Raw genomic sequence first — 21,276 nt, 5'->3', positions numbered from 1 at the left:
GTTTGTCCCATTATATTTACTCATGTCGTTTTGTGCCTGTACTTTTTTTGTGCCCGTGCTTTTTCCATGCTCTTGCCTTGCCCATGCCACATTTTTCAAAATAACACACCAACCACACTCACGTAGTGATTGGCGACACGCTTTATTGACCTACTTGATTGATAAATATGGTTCAGAAAGAATGCATTCACTGACATATAAAGAGAAAGGGTTTAGAGAAAGAGGATTTATTTCAGTGGTTACCACAGCCACATGCCTTAATCTCGCTTCATTGGAATCTAATTCTCTTCTCTTTTTTTGGGCGTACATATTTAGTATGAGTGCTTAACATAAAAAAATTATTTCTCCTTTTTCGTAGCACAAGAATTTTCAAGTTGGAAGCCATTAAAAATTTGTGCATAAACGGTGCCAATATTATTAGTGAAAGATCATTGTCCCGAATGCGGTTGGGTTTTTTTTTCATGTTGATCAGTAGTAGATCTTTTGTTTTGGGAAAAGTGATTTGTTTATTTTATACTTGTCTTAGAAATTCATAAAAGGACTCAGTTTTTATTATCGCTTTAGGCCTTTAAAAACTTAGTGTCGACCCTGTATGGTGAAGTTGCTAACTTTCTCTAAACTACCTCAGATCAAACAAGAGGTACATCACTGGATTGGCAAAAGCGCTTTGACATTATAGTGGGGATTGCTCGAGGACTTCTTTATCTTCATCGGGATTCAAGATTGAGAATAATTCATAGGGATCTAAAAGCTAGCAACATTTTGCTGGACGACGACATGAATCCTAAAATTTCAGACTTTGGATTGGCAAGAATATTTGGAGATGATCAGTCTGAAGAAAATACAAATAGGGTTCTTGGAACTTAGTAAGTATATCGATCTCGTTCATCTTTCCCCTTCATTATTCTTATCCATAATTCATTTCGTTTGATGCATTTCCATTTTTTTGTTGTACAAAGTGGATATATGTCTCCAGAATATGCCATAAACGGGCTCTTCTCTGTGAAATCTGATGTTTTTAGCTTCGGTGTATTGGTTTTGGAGATTGTGAGTGGAAAGAAGAACAGAGGATTTTACCATCCCGATCATGACCTCAACCTTTTGGGACACGTGAGTACAATTCTTCTTTTCCTATGAGAGAACAATTTTCATTATGTTTGAGAATAATTTTATGAATTGCTATTTTCGTTAGGCATGGAAACTATGGAACGAAGGAAAACCCATGAATCTAGTTGATGCTTTGATGGAGAGTCCAATTCCCACACCAGAAGTGGTAAAATGTATCCAAATGGCCCTTTTGTGTGTGCAAGATCGCCCTGAAGACAGACCGCCGATGTCAGCTGTTTTGTTAATGTTAGATAGTGAAAACGCAATCCTTCCACCTCCTAAACAACCTGGGTTTTACACAGAAAGGTTTCCTCCCGAGACGGATTCTTCGTCAACTAGTATATATCCTCTCATTTCAAATGAAGTAACAATATCAGCAGTTCATGGTAGATAGATGGGATTGTTGTCCTAAAACCTTAGAGAAACTTCTGCAGAAATTATATTGTTCTTCAGTAGTGTCAGTTTTGCTCTTCTAAACTCCCAAATTTGTTATTAGTTTCATTATGTTCCCGATCCCACACAACAGTTGACTTCTTACCCAAGGTTCCAAATGCCAGTGGCAGATCGCACAACTATAATGGTACCAGACCGCATAAGAAGTATTGAATGACATGTAGTGAGAATTAGGTGTAGCGGCTGTGGATTTTTCGAAAACATTTTTGTTGCCAGAGTACTTGAAGCATCCTAGCGGTCTAGCATCGGCCATAGCTGCTACGAAGCTGGAAAAAAATTGGATATGACAAAAAGGCAGATACTAAGTGACCGTATCGGAAATTGAACTCAAGAAATAGGCTAAATCAATGAATACAAATTATTCCGGGACAAAATCACCTTTCCTTGGTTGCGAAAAAGTGTTATAGTATAGTTAGACTAAATTTGAGGGCCAGTTTCCCAAAAATCGGCTTTTTTGGGGTTTTCTTTAGTCTTTTTTCAAAATTTGTTTACGTTTGTTAGTTTTACATCAAACTTTTGTAGATTATTGATTCCTCTCGAGCAAAGAAAGAGGAATCACAAAAATAAAAGTTTTGAATTTTACCCCCTTTTATTTTTTTTAAAATTCCAAGAAAATGCCCAACAAGCTGGAATTTTGGGTATTTTTCTTGGATATTTGCCAAAAATTAAGGTAAAAGTTATAGTAATTTTTTAATTTTTTTTGATTTCTCTCGTCGAGAAGAACTAATAATCCATACAAATTTGATGCAAAACTAACAAAAATATTTGAATAAGGACAAAATAAGAGGCAACGCTGTTTTTTTTTTCTAACTCTTGCATTGAATAGAGTCGTACGACTTTGCCTCATGTGGTGATTCCTCATACGTATGACACGAAGCGAGATTCATCACGGTCTTATTTCACGATTTGAATCCTTCATCTTGTAGGTTTTGATGTGTTTAACATATATGTAAAAAATCAAGTTCACCAAAGTTTGGTAAAAGCTCAGTCACATCATATTTTTCTGAAGAGAAATAAACGCTAAAGAATCTGATCGATCAGTCCTATTTCTCTTTGTGACAAATATGATTCGTTCAACGGATACCAAAGTCCAATGAAATTAGTTTTTCGCATTGACCTTAAATGCACCGAAATTTGCGAAATGAACTGTTCGGATCGTCAAATAGACCCTTCATCAGTACTCCCATTTTGTGTCAAATGAGAAACCAAGGAAGTATCACATAAAAAATCTTGATATGAATATCCGTTAACAGTTGCACAATAGTGGCTGGTGCCCTTCTTTAAGCGAAAAATGAATAGCACCAAAATCGGAGAACACCAAACAAGAAAGCGAAATCAAAATTTATTCAAATTCAAGACGAGTACTCATGTCTAGCACAAGAAACACAGGTCATACCCCGGTTTTGGTTTAGTATTTTTTCTTTACGAATGCTGCTTCAGATTAATGTGTGCAACCTAACAAGGATACGTTTTGGTTTAGCATTTTTTCTCAACGTATCCTTGTTACGAAGTGTACCTTAATAAGGATACGTTTCTCGAAAATGAAAATGCAAACGATTGAAGACTCTGGCGCTGGCACTTATTCCTAGTTACTACTATTCAACAAGAAAATTGTTTCGTAACATGATCCACATCAACATTCACTGTCAATTCTTGCCCTAATTAGAAGGGCAAAAGGGCATGTGGAAATATGTAAAAAGGTACGTAGCGGTACATGACCGCAACTTATACTATTGACTGCAGCGAAATAGCACCCTAACAGGCAGTGGAAGACATTCGGTCTCTGCTTGAAGACAACATCAAAATGTTGAAACCTATAAATTATTTATTTACAGTATCTCCGATTCTCGTTTCGTTGGATCTTGGATGTTAACAATGCTTTGAATTCAATTTTTAATACTGATCATTTTGTTTTTGGGAGCATTTGTTGGTTGAAAATGTCTAATTAATATTACTGTATGTTAGGGGCTGTTTGATAAAACTGAAAACTGAAACCGAAAGTTGAAAAATTAAGTACTGGAAATTGAATGCTAAAATTTTTAAGCTGAAAAGCTGTTTGATAAAATATATGAATTATTGAATTAATTTTGTTCAAATTCTCTCTTAATTTACTAACAGTCACAATATACTTCTGGTAATGGTGGAGGAGTGGTGGAGGTGGTGGTGGGAGTGGTGGTGGTGAAGTAGTGGTGGTGGTAGTGGTGGAGTGGTGGAGGTGGAGGTGGAGGTGGTGATGGTGGTGGAGTGGTGGAGGTGGAGGTGGTAGATTGGTGGTGTAGTGCTGGTAGTGGTGGTGGTGGGGTGATGGTGGTGGAAGAGTGGTGGTGGTGGTGGTGTAGTGATGGTAGTGGTGGTGGAGTGGCGATGGTGGTGATGGTTATGATGGTGGTGGAGTGATACGCACCTAAGATTGCTTGATCGTGGTGCTTAAACCCGTTAGTTAGAAGTGTCTTTAGCTTTTAATTGTCGTTTTTAGTCAGTATTGCTCGTAAGGTAGGTTGTTAAGTGTTTCAGGCAAAACACCCTTAAAAGGCGTATTTTGAGTGCAAAGTCAACCCCCAAGTTAGTTCAAGAATCATTGCCCGGTGGAACTTGTGCCAAAGTGACCAAAGAGCGAAGGCGAGAAGCATCGGGCAAGCCAACGGTCGTCGGGTGTCAAGACTGGGAGGCTGGCTTGAAGAACCAGAGATAAGCTTCCTGTATCGATACGGATTTATGGCCGTATCGATACGCGTTGGTTATCTTTCCAAGCAGAGAGTCCCGTATCGATACAGCCATAATCTGTATCGATACGGGATTGTTACGGGAAATTGGTCTTGTCAGCTTAACGATGTAGTATCGATACTTTGCATAATCTGTATCGATACGGGGAGCTCTCAGCCAGATATTTTGCTACTTTTTGGGCTTTTCATTTATGGAATACTTGCCTTTAATAGTATGTTTTTAGATATTTGAGGAGAGAGAAACCCAATGTGTATAAATAGGGGTCCCTTCTCTCTCTTTTGTATCTAGGCTTTATTAGCTTTAATTTTTCCTCCATTAATGTTCTTGAAGCTTTTTCATAGTGTAATCTCTTAGAACTCAAGTAAGTAATTCTCGTTTGTTAATTTCTCGTTTATTAAAGTTGTTCCTACAGACTAGATCCTTTATAATATCAAGTTTGTTTTCGTTTTTATCGGTTAAAAGTCATGTCTCGTTTTTATACTTTCTTTTATGCTTTAGCTATGTGTGAGTAGTCGATAGGCCAAGTCTCGGGGTAATCTTTCCCGAGTACGTAGGTGGTTATTTGGTTCTCAAACTTTCGGGCTTAAAATCATGATTTTCGGAATTTCATTAACCTAGCCATTTTGGTCTAAACGAGGGGTGTTAACTCCTTAGTATGTCGTTTAGTCAAGCAGTCTTGGCAAGAGGCATATTGAGGGCTCGTGGCCTCCTACGTGTTAGATACATTAGCAAAAATAGGTTTGTTTAGTTCCGATTAATTACATCTTTCGATAAACGTAGTCTTTTAAAGCTAAGTCTTCCGGGCGTGAGCACGCGATCGTGACTCTCGCCTGAGTTATAATTGAGAACCGGTAACGGCTTAAGTCAAGGGTTAGACGATCTCTAGACTTGCCTCTTTTAGTTTATTAAGCATTTTCCTAGTCTTTTGCCTTGGCAATTTTCATCGTTTTAAAGCATCACCAAGTTGGCCGTCTTAAACGCCACAAACCACCATATAAAACCTACAATCTGATTAAGCTATATTCGAATTCTCTGTGGGTACGATCCCGGTCTTACCGGTTTATTATGCTACCGACGACCTAGCCCTACGCTTGGGGTTTTTCTCAACCTTATTTGAAGGCGAGGTTTGAAGGCTAAGCATGGAGTGGTGGAGGTGGTGAAGTGGTGGTAGGAGCGGTGGTGGTGGTGTAGTGATGGTAGTGGTGGTGGTGGTGGTTGTGGTGGAATGGTGGTGGTGGTGGAGTTGGTGGTGGTGATGGGGTAGTGGTGGTGGTGGAGTGGTGGAGTGGTGTAGGTGGTGGAAGTGGTGGTGTAGTGGTGGTGGTGGTGATGTGGTAGGAGCGGTGGTGGTGGCGTAATGATGGTGGTGGCGTTGGTGGAATGGTGGTGGTAGAGTGGTTGAGCTGGTGGTGGTGGTAGTAATGGAGGAAGTGGTGGAGTTGGTGGTGGTGAGACTGGAGGAAGTGGTGGTGGTGGAGCTAGTGGAGCTAGTGGTGGTGATGTGGTGGTGGTAGTGGAGGTGGTGGTGGTGGTGGTGGTGGAGTGGTAGAGGTGTTGGTGGGAGTGATTGTGGTGGTGGTGTGATGGTTGAATGTAAGTACATAAAAATTCAGCCAGAATTAAATAGCTCGAAGCTACTTAACTTTTTTCAACTTTTTGGCCTATATTTTAAGTGGTACTTAATTTGTTAAGCAATGTAAAATGTGGTTATCAAACCTATTGAATCACTTATTACTTAATTGATTCAATTTTAAATGCTGAATTTAGATTATCAAACAAGCCCTAGTAGGAAGCTTCTTTGACCTATGAAAATTGGCGGGGACATGGGTTAGACAAACTCACCCAGGTTGGGATTTAATCAGCACATATATTTGCTTGGGCATCTCCAACCCCTCTTCACCTTTTTATTCATCAGATTTGAGTAAAAAAATTGGCCAAATTAAAGTTTAATTTTGTTATAAACTTAAGACAAATATAAAAGAAACTTGCATAAAAATAAAACAAATTAATATTGAACACAACATGTATATAATTAAATTAATTCCTCAAGAACTATTAAGATCGGTCTTCCTGACCAATAATATTCTCGTTAACTTCTTTCATTGTCTCTTTTGTTCTTCTCTTACTAATATTCTCCTTCTCTGTATCTTTCCATATATATCATATGGATCGAAGCCCGTTTCTACACTCCGGATCAAGTCGGAACTCCCTGATATAAGCTTAGGTCCGGATTTTTGATTTTAACCGTTGGATTGTATTTTCGATGGTCCAGATCTGCGGAAGGTTTATGACCGGTCGTGATTAACTTTTCTCCGGAAAAATTTTATTAAAATCTGGACCATTAAAAATACGATCCAACGGCTAAGCAATGGTCCGGATCTAAGCTCCGGTCAGGTCGCCCTGATAGAAACCGGACTACCTGTTTATATATATCATATATATCACTCAAAGTCCTCTCTCCTCATTAAAACCACATTGATGATTTTCCCAACCAGAAGACTATTATTAACTCCACCTTTGTGTGGTCACCCAAAAACATGTCACTTTCACAACAAATTTGATATTGACGACCCTAATGACTATCATCAAATTTTTCATCAAATCATTTCTAAAATGGAAAATTTTAAAATCAGCCCAATGGGCTGACAATATTAGGTGAGTGAATGTGTATTAAAAGGGTGTAAAAGGTTCAAAAAAATACATATTTTCTTATCCCAGACATCTTCCTAGGAAAGGGATATATATAGTAAAGCATTTAAAATATTATCAATGAATTTAAGTAAAGGAGGAACAAAAGGCATTTAGATTTTATGGAATCTTACCTTTGAAATTTGGTGTGAAGGAATTACTCTTGGCTGATTCTCCCTCTCTTTGATATCAATCTGATGAAAGGATTGGAGCACATTTTACCCATTTTCGCACCAAATTTGAATGAGATTGTCTACGGTACAAAAACCCCCCCCCCCCCCCCCCCCCCCCCCCCCCCAAAAAAAAAAAAAAGGTGTACGGTGTGTCCGTCCTTCGTATTTTGAGTCACAAAATCTCATAAATAACCACAAAATTTCATAAGAATAAGTCATAAAATTAGTATTTTGAACCGCAAAAAATCGTAAATAACACCACATACAAAACTTTATAAAAGAGGACTACAAAATTCGTAACCTAGAGCCGTCTTTTTTTACTTTTATCCATCTTTTTTACCACAAATTTCTTAAAACTCACAACATTTGTAAAAGTAAGCCACAAAATTCATAATTGTAACCACAAAAATACAAATATAAATAACCACAAAATCCCATATATGGGGCTACAAAAATCCATAAAAGTAAGCCACAAAATTTGTAAGGGTGTACCGTACACACTTTCATAAAGTGAGCCACAAAAACTCATAAATTAAGCCAAAAAACTCAAAAATGAGCTACAAAGATTGTTCAAGGTGGTGTGTACAATATATTTTTCCAATTTGAATTTGATTAAATTATTTGATGAAGAGTTGGAGATGCCGTTAAACCAACCAACCCATGATTGGGAAAATAATTACTTCTTGCACTATTGTCAGCCAAGTTTTGTTTACCTTGTCAAATTTTAGTGAATTTTCAAAAACACCCTGAACTCTCATTCAAATGTCTCATAAACAGCTAAACTTAACAAAATTTCAATTGAACACTTGGAGTTGTGAAAAAAGATTCAATTAAAGCCCTCCATGAACATCCGTCAACAATTAGACAAGATCGATCCTTCGATGAGGAGATACAATTCCCAAAGTAAGGGGACAACTCTAGCTAGCTAACAGCATTCACAAGCCCAGTTTCAAAACTGTTGATAGAACCTGCAATAAGAGGGTGCGCGTCATTCAAAGGATGTGGCCAGGGCTTGTTCCAGGTCAATATGGAGCTCCTGCTCCTAGAACATTCAAAGGATTAGCTCAAGTACCCTTGATATTGGAAGGCTGTACGTCGTAACTGGACAACACTAATGAGATATGGTTGGAAGCCAACAAAATTTTACTTTTTTTTTATGAAAAAATAGCATATAGTGTTAGGTTTGTGCAATTTTTAGCAGAAGAGGGCAAAAATGAAACATTTAATCAAATTACTACGGAATTGAGCAATTACCGTCAACATGTTGACCGCGGTTGTAGAGAGCCGGAAAATTTTTTAATTTTTGAAATGTTATAAGTTAATGCCAAATTTGTGGAGTTATTTTGGTTTGGGGTTTGATCGATAGAATCGTAATTGGAGGGAGTGTTAGTGTGATTTGGTGTGTGTGTGAGTATATATAGAGGGGGGGGGGGTGTGTAGGGGATTAAAAACCCCAAAATCTCTCTCTCTCTCCTCACGTCTCCCTCTCGGCTCTCCCTCTCTCTCTCCGGCTCTCACTCTCTCTCATCCTCTCACCCAAAAACTTCACCAATCACTTGAAACCCATGAAATCTAACCTTCAATCAGTCTCCTACGCGTGATTTGAGCCTTGGAATCGCGTGGGTTTGTGCTAGAACTCGTTCTTGGAAGATTTCGGAGCTTTGGAAGCTAGGGCTCGTTCATTGATCTTGTGTTTGAAGCTTCTAACCTTGAGGTAGGGATTTCTTACTCATTCTATGTGTTTATGAGTTGATTTCATGCTTTAATTAAGTCTAGATCATCAACCATTGCGTCTTCGAAAAGCTGTCAAAATCTGCAAAAAATCGCCCAAAATCGCCTAGGGATCGATCCCCAAGCATGAGGGATCGATCCCTCATTCAAATCTGGAAAACATCTGACTTTTTCCCTTGGGGATCGATCCCCAAGAGAGGAGGGATCGATCCCTCCCTTCTCTGGGATTTTTGCTCGTCTTCTGGGTTTCAGCCCAACTTCAAACGGCTATAACTTTCTCGTCCGATGTCGGATTCATGAAAACTTTATATCGATTCGAAGGTCTTGAAATTAGCTTTCATTTGTCATTAGAATCACTTTAAGAATCGTAGTACACAAAAAGTTATGACCATTTGAGTAAAGGTGTGTCAATCTGCCGATGTCCGTGGTTAATCCTAAGGTTGTTCTCGTTCTGTGTTATGATTCCATTTATGATTAGAACATGTTTAAGTCACTCTTGAGTATGATTGCTTACGTCCCAATAACTCATTGTTCAACCTTGTTTCTTGGCACTCATTAGAGCTAAATATTAACGAAGTTGGTTAGGGATCGTACCATGAGGTTGATAGGAATATCATGGACCATAAGAGGTAATATGGTAAGTACGTTGTGGGTAGACATGAGTTTGTCTAGTGATTAGATGGGTAGTATTGTGACTCGTATCCTCATGCTTCGTCCTGTTGAGCTCCCTAGGTTCCTTTGGCACCCGTTTTATAAGATTCTCGTATAGAACCTAGAGGGTGGTTTGTCCTGGAGTCGTTATGGGTTCGATACGTGACGTAGAGCATTGTGATAGACTTAGAGTAATAATTTGAACTTAATGTATTTATCAACATACGATGTGACATGTTTACGAGTTTGCATTGCAAGGTGGATTTGAGAAATATTGTCTGCTTGTACGTTGAACTATGGTTTGTGTGCGTGTATGCTTGAATTGAGAATTCGAATAAAGGGCCCGCAACGCAAGGTGTGGTAATGCGGAAACCCAGGTGGAGAGAATTCACTGTGACGCAAGTGGTGGTAACACAGTTGAATGTCTCACATGATGAAGGAAGTTATGATTGATTATGAAAGTTCATGTTATTGATTGAGCTGTGTATTATTGGAGATTGTAACCGTTGAAAAAGAGAATAAATAATTGAATTTATCAAAGTTTTTAAAAAGGAAGGAACTCGATTTTGGAAAAAGGATTTTTATGAAAATCCTCCGGCTATTCTTGAGCGAATCAACGGTTTCCGATATTCGTGCGCGGAATCAATGGACTCCGGCTATTCAAACTCAAATCAACGGATCTTGACCCGTAAAGGTCGAGAGTTTTCTTAAAAGTATTTTTGGCAACCAAGAAAGGAACGTTTTTATGAAAAGGGGCTTAATGATGAATGGTAAGAAATGAGAAAGCTAGTTGTGGTGTTCGTTGAGAAATCTTAAAACGGTATGAGAAATTGTCGTAGGTTATTTGGATGGATGTGTGTGTTGAATGCTACTTCCGACTCGATATATGAATGGTTAGGGATAACTATAAGATGTATAGGATCCCGTAGTCGTAGTCTGTCGGTTCATTGTGGTGCTCCTTTATACCTCTTGTTCGTCTCATTGGAATTCATTCACTCTTGTTGCATGTTTCATCACATTTACTTATAGCTTGCGTATAGAATTCTTTACTGGGCTAGTGTAGCTCAACCTACCATTTTCAGGTAAAAAAAAAAAGAAGCAAGGATCTTGAAGCGGAGCGCATGGTGTGCATGCTTGGGCACATCTTTTGAAAGCCGTTATCAAGTAGTGGTTCTATCATCTTTTGTTTGATTTCTTAGAAAGGTGTAATTGTAAATCCATTTGAACTCTTTTAACTTTAGATATTATGTAACATTTAAATTTATCTTCTTTGACTAATTATGGAATTTGAGCCATAGTGCCAATGTTGTAAAATCTCTAAACTCTGGGACTTGGTTTGTAAGTGATCTTTTAGGAACTCTCTTTTGAATATTATCTATATTATGCGGAGATTGATTATTGACAGCGGTAGTCTCCCTGGTGGTGGGATATTGAAAATGTTTACTAGTATGCTTCAGGACCAAAGGGAAAAGGTTTTAATTTCAAGTGCAGAGCGGAAAAAAACAAAGTATACATTAAGTGGTCAAACTGCAGTATTGCGCGGGGTTCATGTTGTAGATTTTGCCTTTCACCTAATGCCAAAATATCACTTCTTTCTACTGAAAATATCAAAAATACCGTTTAAATAAGAGAAATGAGTTAACTTGAAAGACACCGTTTAGTCTATAGCGTGACCATACTTATTTAATAGTCCACAGCATTGAAAGTTTTTTAGCTTGGTGGGGCATAACATTCAAAAAAAAAAACTTACCCAACATTTTGACAAACCAGAGTCTGTACAAGCAGACCCTATTTGGGGCTGGATTCTGTTTATTTTCCCCGGATCAGTTCGGTTCATTTGATGCATTCGAGCCGTGCAGAAGTGTTTTGGACGGCTCAAATTTAAAGAGGGTTTTAGAAAAAAAAAAAAAAAAACACTCACTTTAAATCCGAACCGTCCAAAACACTTTTGAACGGCTCGGATGCACCCAAATCGACCGAACTGGTCCGGAAAAATAAACAGTATCCGAGTCCGCCGGATTTGACTACGAAGAAAAAAAGTCCTTTTCTTCTAGAGAGATTCCATGACCTAAATGTTCAGGTCAAACTTCAAACTTCAAAAGTCTAAAAGTCCAACCTCGTTTAATTCAACTCAAATAAAGCAAACCATGAAACAGTTTCTGTTAATCAAGAGGCCATGAATTGAACAATGGTCCTTCTCCTCATCCTCCTCTCCCTCTTCACCTCTCTCTTCCTGCCCACCAGATTCGCCGCCCCACTTTACACGCTATCCCTGAACCAAACACTCGCAGATGCCACCAACGGAACGCTAGTTTCCGCTGGTGAATCCTTCGAGTTAGGCTTCTTCTCTCCGCTAAACTCTGAAAACCGTTACGTTGGAATATGGTTCAAGCAAGTCTCACTACAAACCCCCATTTGGGTGGCAAACAAGGACGACCCAATAACAGATTCATCTGGTGTCCTCACAATCACCCCCACTGGCAACGTAATCATCACTTCAGACCAAACAAATCCCATTTGGTCATCAAATACAACAATATTATCTGGGTCAGCCAGTCCTGTTTTGAAACTCCTAGACACCGGCAACCTCGTTGTGGTCGATAGCAATACAGGGAATTATTCATGGCAAAGCTTCGATCACCCGTGTGATACTTTAGTACCCGGAATGAAGCTGGGATGGGATCTTTCAAAAAACCAAGAGTGGTACTTAACGTCGTGGAATAGTTTGCCAGATCCATCCACGGGCGATTATACGTACAAGGTAGACCCCCAGGGCCTACCCCAACTAGTACTTCGGCAAGGATCAAAGATCTCTTACCGAAGTGGACCATGGGACGGTGTTCGTTTCGGTGGAGGTCCTCCACTAAAACAGAACACCACCGTCATTAATCCTATTTTCGTATACAACACGTTGTCTGTGTACTACACGTTTCTCAACAATGATGGTAATATCATTTCCAGGTTTGTGGTGAACCAATCAGGATTACTTGAGCACCTCACATGGAACCAGGGGAGCGGCGAGTGGGTTCCTGTAATCACACTGCGAGCGGATTTGTGTGATACCTATGATACTTGTGGGCCTTATGGGATTTGCAACACGAACGATTCACCCACTTGTCATTGCATGGATGGGTTCGTACCCAAATTCCCAGTGGAGTGGAATAGGTTGGATAGGACAGGTGGGTGTGTGGCAAAGACAGAGTTGAATTGCAGTGTGGCTGCGGGGTTTAGGAGGTTTTCCAGGCTGAAATTGCCGGACACGTCCCACTTTTTGGTGAATAGGACGGAGATAAGTCGGGTGGATTGCGAAGAGGCTTGTTTGAAGGATTGTTCTTGTATGGGTTTTGCTCGAACTGATATTAGGGGGTGTGTGGTTTGGTCTGGGGAGTTGCTTGATATGAGAGAGTATAATGAAGGCGGACAGGATTTGTATGTTCGGGTGGCTGCTTCTGAACTCGGTAAGCGCTTCAAAATGAGCAGCACTGTGGACAGAGATGTTTGAACACGACTTCCGACACACAGATTCATCCAGATCTGTTCGATGCACGTGGATTCCACATGATGCGCTTGGTATCCACACTTTGTTGCCCACATATGTGTCTGGATTTGTGTTTGAACATCTGTGTCAAAATTATTTTTTGCAGGCCTTCATATTAAAGAAGATACATCTTCTGATAATTGTTCAAGAATTCGGCCGTTGCACTTAGAATTTAGATCATGCTTAATTAATAACTTCGTAACCTCATTACTTCCGTCAATTCTAATATTTATGTTTTTGCTTTTCATTTTTGTGGTGGCGGCTACTGAAAAGGCTCCAACAAGGCCAAACGAAGGGCGTTGATTGCATCAGTAACGGTCATTTCAGGGGTTCTTGCATTGGGTTTAATCAGCTGGTGTGTTATTAGGAAGCGGAGGCAGATTACTGCTCAAAAGAAAGGTGGTATACCGTATACATAACATCTTAGACTTTCTTTTTGGCAGAATTGTTTCATTTGTCAGTAGTTAGTTTTCTGAGACTCTGATCTTTGTTTTCTGAGACTCTTATCTATTTTCTGTTAAAAAATGAACCTTCCCAAAAGTGTTTTCCTAGTCATTGAAGCAATGGGATACATAAATTATGAACAAACCTAGTCTAGTACTGTTCTTGGTTGGTTTGTTTTCTAGATGCAGAGCAATGAAAAGAATTTGAAAGAGGTAAGAGTTGGCTAATACCAAACCCAGTTATCACTGACCAGACTTCAGCTGTAATTTCTACTCGAAAACAAGTTTTCTATTCGTTGTAGACTGTGACTGGAACAGTCAGATTTAGACCATGAAACAGAAATCTCAAAGGGGTCTAATTTCAGTGGCACAGCTAGGATTTTGTCTCGCCGGTGCCAAATCTTTGAAGTTAAGCATGAGGGAGTAGAAAACTAAAGTTTCACAGGAAAGTATAAAAAATTTCTCTTCAAACTATGCATGTAAATTCGTGTATATACATAAATGACAAACTAATTGTGTTCAGTACATATAGCTCAATAATTTGTATAACTAAAATTCGGTGTTCTTTCAAGCAATTTTTCTTTTGAGTAAGAAAATTAATGGAGTTCGTTTGGTTGACCAAAAAAGATTGATACGGAGTCACCAATCGCTTTGATTTATTCATTTATATTAAGTTAATTTTCAGCCTTGAAGAGGGAGTACCGGTGTTCATAGCAAGACAGAGAGTGCCCTGAGACCCCAATACCTCTGTCCGCCCCCAGGAGTCTTCCTAGGCTACTTGACAAGCATGGCTTATTTGGTATAACTGGCACTGGAAATACAAGACTTCATTTGTTTGTTTGAATGTAAAGTAGTTTCTTGAAAAATATTTTACCAGTTTTCGGTGTTGGGTTGCACTAAAATGGAGTAAAATATTTTGAGGTAAAACGATTTGCATCCATCGAAGGAAAATGGCTTACAGAACAAACCCCCATAAGTTAACTTCCGTCTGATCTCAACGATGAACTAGCTTAATTAGCTATCCCAACTCAAAACCTTCCTCAGACCCTTGTCAGCAGTATGTCATTGATGTCTTCTTTGGCCTACCGTAGTGATAACACCAATCTTGCACCATGAATTTTCCCATCATCTGTCGGACTTAACTATATGGTGTGCAGCCAAACAGGGGGAAAATAAAATCCATTTCACAAGTAAAAACTTTACTTTCTTGAAAGTATGATGAAATAAACGGAACCTAACTGATGGAGCTTTTCCTATTCTCGTGTGATAACAATCTTGTTCTTCATCCGAGGATATCCATTTTGGGTTTCAAATTTATTGTTTCTATTGCTAATGCTACGATTATTGTAGTGCCCTTATTTATATGCGAGATAATTCATATCTGAACAACTTGAAAATTTATACAGGTCAGAGACTGGAGGTTGCAAGTCAACGGGTCCAAGAAAATATTCAAAGTGCAGTGGAGGAGGACCTAGAACTACCTTTATTTGATTTGGCCACCATTTCAACGGCCACTAATAATTTCTCCTATGAAAATAAGATTGGAGAAGGTGGATTTGGTCCTGTTTACAAGGTAATTCCCAATGTTTAGAAAGTTATAAAGGGAATGCTCATTGTCACTCAGTTTAGCTAATAAGTATGGCAACGTCTACCCGGCCCCACACACTCTTATCTGATTTGTATATGATTTCTCTTGTCAGACAAACTAGAAACACAATAAGGACATTAGACATCAAAATGCTCTTATTAAGTTCGGACAGGGTCAAATTTTTTACGCATTCACAGATTTTGAACATTTATTGAGCGAGTGTGATGTTTATTATTTGTACGTATACACTCTTTTTGTTTTCTCTATGGGTTTATTATATACATGTCCCCAGCGTGTCTGTTTCCTAACTTTTAAAAAAGGGTTGCATTTGCCTATCCGGGTTGGATCGTGTCTATATTCGTATGAATTCTTCTCTGGCTAATGAAAGGGCTCATGACAAAACATAGGGTCAGCTCTCAACAGGACAAGAAGTGGCAGTTAAGAGACTTGCCAAGACTTCTGGGCAAGGCCTCAAAGAGTTCAAGAATGAGGTCATCTTCATTTCAAAGCTGCAACATCGGAATCTGGTCAGGCTGTTGGGATGTTGCATTCATGGAGAAGAACGGATGTTGATATATGAGTACATGCCAAAAATAAGTTTAGAGTTACACATCTTCAGTTAGCACCTAAACCTTTTTGAAATCTTTTCTCATAGTTTACTGGATATAGAGGTGTCAAACAGGTCTGGCATGGACACAACTTTTAAATGTGGCGCAGCACGGACACGGTTTTAGACGAAGTGGGCCTGGCACGGCACGACACGGAAGTGGGCCTGACACGGCATGACACGGTTCTAGATAGGCACGGCATGGTTCTAGACATGCACAACATGCATGAACACGACACACCAAATACTAATTTTAATACCAAAAAAAATATTAATTTCTTATTTTATACTGGAACATAACATTTTACACTTTCTGTGTTGATAAATATTTTACACTTTTCTGATTTTTTTTTTCTTTCTGACGAAACTCGGTTGGAGATTTGCCGATATGGGCATGGCACGACACGATACGACACTTTCTGTGTTGATAAATATTTTACACTTTTCTGAATTTTTTTTCTTTCTGACGAAACTCGGTTGGAGATTTGCCTGGCATGGCACGACACGATTACAAATGACACGGCACGGCGCAACACGATAAAATAAATGGGCCAGTATTGCACGACCTTATAAAGTAAACGGACCGGCACGACATGAAGCACGGTTGGAACTGAACTAGCCCGTTTGACACCTCTAGCTGGATATATGGTGAAGTTCGTAACTTACTATAAACTATCTCAGATCAAACAAGAGGTACATCGCTAGATTGGCAAAAGCGCTTTGACATAATAGTGGGGATTGCTCGAGGACTTCTCTATCTTCACCGGGACTCAAGATTAAGAATAATTCATAGGGATCTGAAAGCTAGCAACATTTTGCTGGACAAAGACATGAATCCTAAAATTTCAGACTTCGGGTTGGCAAGAATGTTTGGAGATGATCAGTCTGAAGAAAATACAAATAGGGTTCTTGGAACTTAGTGAGTACATCCTGTTCATCTCTCCCCTTCATTATTCTTATCGATAGTTCATTTTCATCTTATGCATTTCCATTTCAATGTGTTGTATGTAGTGGCTATATGTCTCCGGAGTATGCAATAGATGGGCTCTTCTCCGTGAAATCTGATGTCTTTAGCTTCGGTGTTTTGGTTTTGGAGATCGTGAGCGGCAAGAAGAACAGAGGATTTTACCATCCTGATCATGACCACAACCTTTTGGGACATGTGAGTGCTATTCTTCTTTCTCCAATGAAAAAAAAAACATTTTTATTATGTTTGAGAATAATTCCATGAATTGTTATTTGCTTTAGGCATGGAAACTATGGAACGAAGGAAAACCCTTGAATCTAGCAGATGCTATGATGGAGGGTCCGATTCCCACTCCAGAAGTGTTAAGATGTATCCAAATGGCCCTCTTGTGTGTGCAAGACCGTCCTGAAGATAGACCGACCATGTCAGTTGTTTTGTTAATGTTAGATAGTGAAAATGCAATCCTTCCACCTCCTAAACAACCTGGGTTTTACACAGAAAGGTTTACTCCAGAGACGGATTCTTCGTCAACTGGTATATATCCTCTCGCTTCAAATGAAGTGACAATGTCAGCAGTTCATGGTAGATAGATGGGATTGTTTTCCTAAAACCTTGTAAAGAAACTTCTTCATAAATTGTTTTTCAGTAGTTCTACTTTTTCTCTACGAAACTCCCTCCCAAATTTGTTATTAGCTTCATTATGTTTTCGATACAACAGTTGTCCTCCTACCCAAGGTTTTAATTGGGTGGTAGCAAATCGTGTATCCATAACGTATTCAAACCGCATAGGAAGTATTGAATGATATATGGCAAGAATTAGGCGTAGGGGTTGTGGATTTCAACGAGTTGGCCAGCCTCTCACCCAAGGTTTTTGAGGATATTTTATATGTTTAATTATTTTTAAAAGACGTATATTTTTTTGTACGAATACTCATTCCGTTCCAAAAAGATTGTTCGGTTTGTAAACTTAAAAAATGCATTTTAGATCAAAAAATATTTTTTTGCAATATACTAGATATTAACGAGTTCTTTTTATATAATTTTAAAAGAATCAATTTATTGAATCTTTTCAACTTCAATTGGGCGAATTAGATTTTCATTTTGAGATGGAAGAACCAGTATATTAGTACTAGTAATTATTTTTAGGCGTCAAGTCCACATTCAAATCCCAGCTGCATTGTGTTAACTGCAGAATGCAAGGCTTCTATGTACAAAAAAGATGTGGACGTGACTTATAACTATTCACAACCAAAATTTTGTTCTTATCATCAGTACAATATAATGGTGGTATATAGTAATACCCATTCACTAAATTGCTCGTATTTATTTTAAGTGACAATGTCAGCAATCCCACTTGACTCGATCGTATTTACAATAAATTGGAAGCCAACTTGGAATGAGAGTTACTGGTACATGCAATCGAGGGTGGAAAATCAAGTGTGACTGGTTTGGCATGGAATGAGAGTGACTTGGTACAATCAAGGGTGGAAAATGAATGGTACTACAAACATGTGCGCTTGACTTTGTGAAAGTGACAAGTGATGCAAAGGAAAGTGAAAAACGACCGGGCGAGATGTGAACATGGGTGGCGGTAGGCCTATCAATGGACCGGATCCGATCCGGATTCAAGAAATCCGAATCCGATAAAACTAAAATCCGATCCGAATCCGATAAGACTCGAATCCGATAGTGGTAATCCAGATCTGAATCTGAAAAATCCGGATCCGATCCGAAAATCCGAATTCGATTTGAAAACTTTTTAACTTCAAAAATTTTAGCAAAAAAAACAAAAATATTTTCCAAAAAATAATTTAAAATTTTTATTATTATTATTTTTTAAAAAAATACAACTTCTTAAACATTTTTTTTTCAAAATAAAAAATTTACAGTTTTTTTAAAAAAATTAAAAAAAAATTTAAAAAAAAGTTCAGATCGGATCGGATCGATAACGGATTTAATCCGATCCGAATCTGATTTATATTTAGATTATCGGATCGGATTTTTCGTATCGAATCTGGTCTATTAACAGGCCTAGGTGGCGGTTGAGCAGAATAGATTCGTGGTGTCTATATTCATGGTGTGCCAGAAGTGTGAAAGGGGGAAAATGGTATAGTTGCAGGAGGAAGAAAGAACGGGCAGTGAACGTGGGTGGCGTGGGTTGAGTAAATGTCCATTAGTTTTCTAACCTTACTTTTCTCTGGTAGTTATGTTTTTGCAGGGGTAAGAGTGTCAAACACTTTTGTAACGGGGCTTCAAAATTTTGGTTATACCAATGGTACTCTTCCATATTACATTGATAGATTACTTCTTGCTGGACCACTCAACCAAACCCCACAATTTCCTTTTCTTTTTTGGTAATTTAGGATGTTAGGGTTATTTTACGCTCATCTCGAATAATTTTTGAAGGACCTATCCCATTGCCTACAGTTGGAATAAAGTCTTTTGGGCTCGTTTGAATGCCACACTATGAAGGGGTATTGTCCAATCCCCCTTCTAATCCGTGGGGCCGGTTTTATGGCGTGGTTTGAGAAGACAAAAATTAGGAGATTTTATAATACCCCCTCCTCCATAATCCCCCCTAATACCCCCTGAGAGGGGCTTACATATGGCTAGGGTTTGAGCCGGCATTGTGGAATCCCCTCTCCTAATACCTCCTCTCTCTTTCATTTCAATTACAAAACAACATTATCCCCAATTTTATCACTCATTCAAATCAAGTATTATTTAATTTCCCTGCACATCAATGTAGGCCCACCCTTCTTACATAATATCCCTACTATCCAATCCTCCCTTTTTATATAATACCTCCAAATCTAATTCCGTATCCAATTGAGCCCTTTATGTACTGGCCCCCCAAATAATTGAATGAACATGACCGTTAATGGGTTTCTGCATTGCGTTGCCACTGGAACAATGGAAACAGGACCACTGAGCAATCGAAATAAAGGGCTGATGAGGGCCCATTCTTGGATGTTGGATTAAATAAAGTCCTGCTACCGGTACAGATTTTTGTGCACAGATTGTGCACAGATTTCGTTGTGGGGCCCACCACGGGTCCCACACAAATCATCCAAGCCGTTCATTAAATGTAAAACATTTTTTCAAGGGTCCCCGTAAAAAATAAGCTCAATCCAATACCTATAGGTGCTTCATTCAACCATCTAACTTTTCATTCAGATTTTCGGATAATGAAAAGTTATACGATTGGATCGAGCATCTATAAGTATCGGATTGAGATTATTTTTTACGGGGACCCTTGAAAAAATATTTTACATTTAATGAACGGCTCAGATGATTTGTGTGGGACCCGTAGTGGGCCCCACAACAAAATCTGTGCACAATCTGTGCACAGATTGTATGTGTGTGTAGCATTTCTCTAAATAAAGTCCAGTCGAAAAGAGGATTCTATGACCTGCCATACCAACAAAGCATGATTTAAATAGAAACAGGACTACCGATCTTCAGTTAGCACCTAAACCTTTTTGAAATCCTTTCTCATAGTTTGTTAGATGCAGAGGTGTCAAACGAGTCGGGCTGGCATGGCACGACACGTTTAAATGTCACATGGGATGGCATGGCACGGATACGATTTTAGACGGGCATGGTACGGAAGTAGGCTTGGCATGGCACGGAACAGGCACAACACGTGCACGACACAACATGACACATGCACAAAAAGGCATGGCACACCAAATACTAATTTTAATACCAAAAAATATTAATTTCTTATTTTATACTATAATATAACATTTTATACTTTTTGTGTTGATAAATATTTTACACTTTTTGGAGTTTTTTTCTTTCTGTATACATTGTTTTTGGAGGGCCTCCACAGCATTCAAATTCATCTCTGCAAAAATCTGGTTCTTTTGTTTGCACAAGGCTTAAAAAAAATGTCTTTTATAATTCCAAAATTGAAATCATTTTCCCCATTCAGAATTGGAAACTTTTTCTGTGACTTTAACTTTGGAGCAGAAAACATGAAAGCTTAAGCTGTGATTGAGAGCCCGTTCCAGAAACAAAATAAGAACTTATTTTTTGTGTAATGAGAAGGCTTGTTCCTGAAAATAAGAATGCTGCTACTTATTTTGGAAGAATTTATATAGGTACCGACTGGCAAGGGAGGGAAATCGTACCGGCAGCCGCGCCGGGCCGTCTCCGGCCACCGGACGGCCAATCCGAGCAGTCCAAAAATTCTGAAAAAAAAAAACGAGGGGGCTGACGCAAGAATCAACGGCATCCAAGGTGTATAGGGTGCTTGATCCGAGCACCCCTTTTCCGTATAGGGTGCTTGATCATATACACACGGAAAAGGGATGCTCGGATCAAGCACCCTACACACCTCGGATGCCGTTGATTCCCGCGTGAGCCCCCTCGTTTTTTTTTTTAGAATTTTTGGACGGCTCGGATCGGCCGTCCAGTGGCCGGATACGGCCCGGCGTGGCCGCCGGTACGATTTCCCTCCATCGGCACCTATTATCATAGCAACAGTCTTATTTTTTGTATAAGGCAACTTCAAACTCAAAAATTATGTGTTTACGCAAATAATTTTCCTACCACTATGGATCTTGTTTGATAGATCTCATTGAGATCTTTAATACGGTGC

At 39.0% G+C, this 21,276-nt stretch overlaps 1 protein-coding gene across 4 annotated transcripts in view; it reads left to right on the top strand.

Moving 5' to 3' along the window:
- The window catches only part of LOC131313105 (receptor-like serine/threonine-protein kinase SD1-7), a 53,959-nt gene extending 36,628 nt beyond the window's left edge, over positions 1 to 17,331 (top strand). For 2 of the 4 annotated variants that reach the window (XM_058341225.1, XM_058341223.1), the window contains 3 exons: positions 629 to 866; positions 960 to 1,110; positions 1,193 to 1,592. In XM_058341225.1, the coding sequence (XP_058197208.1) occupies positions 629 to 866; positions 960 to 1,110; positions 1,193 to 1,501 (698 nt within the window). In that variant the 3' untranslated portion in view covers positions 1,502 to 1,592. Of the gene's footprint in view, positions 1 to 628; positions 867 to 959; positions 1,111 to 1,192; positions 1,593 to 11,655; positions 12,986 to 13,338; positions 13,465 to 14,914; positions 15,082 to 15,503; positions 15,715 to 16,384; positions 16,623 to 16,714; positions 16,866 to 16,951 lie in introns of those variants that run through there. The other 2 variants (XM_058341222.1, XM_058341224.1) reach the window with 2 other exon arrangements.
- Positions 17,332 to 21,276: the final 3,945 nt, after the last annotated feature.

The sequence above is a fragment of the Rhododendron vialii genome, chromosome 13a (assembly GCF_030253575.1).
Source record: "Rhododendron vialii isolate Sample 1 chromosome 13a, ASM3025357v1".
NCBI lineage: Eukaryota > Viridiplantae > Streptophyta > Magnoliopsida > Ericales > Ericaceae > Rhododendron > Rhododendron vialii.
This window is presented reverse-complemented; position numbering and strand designations above follow the sequence as displayed.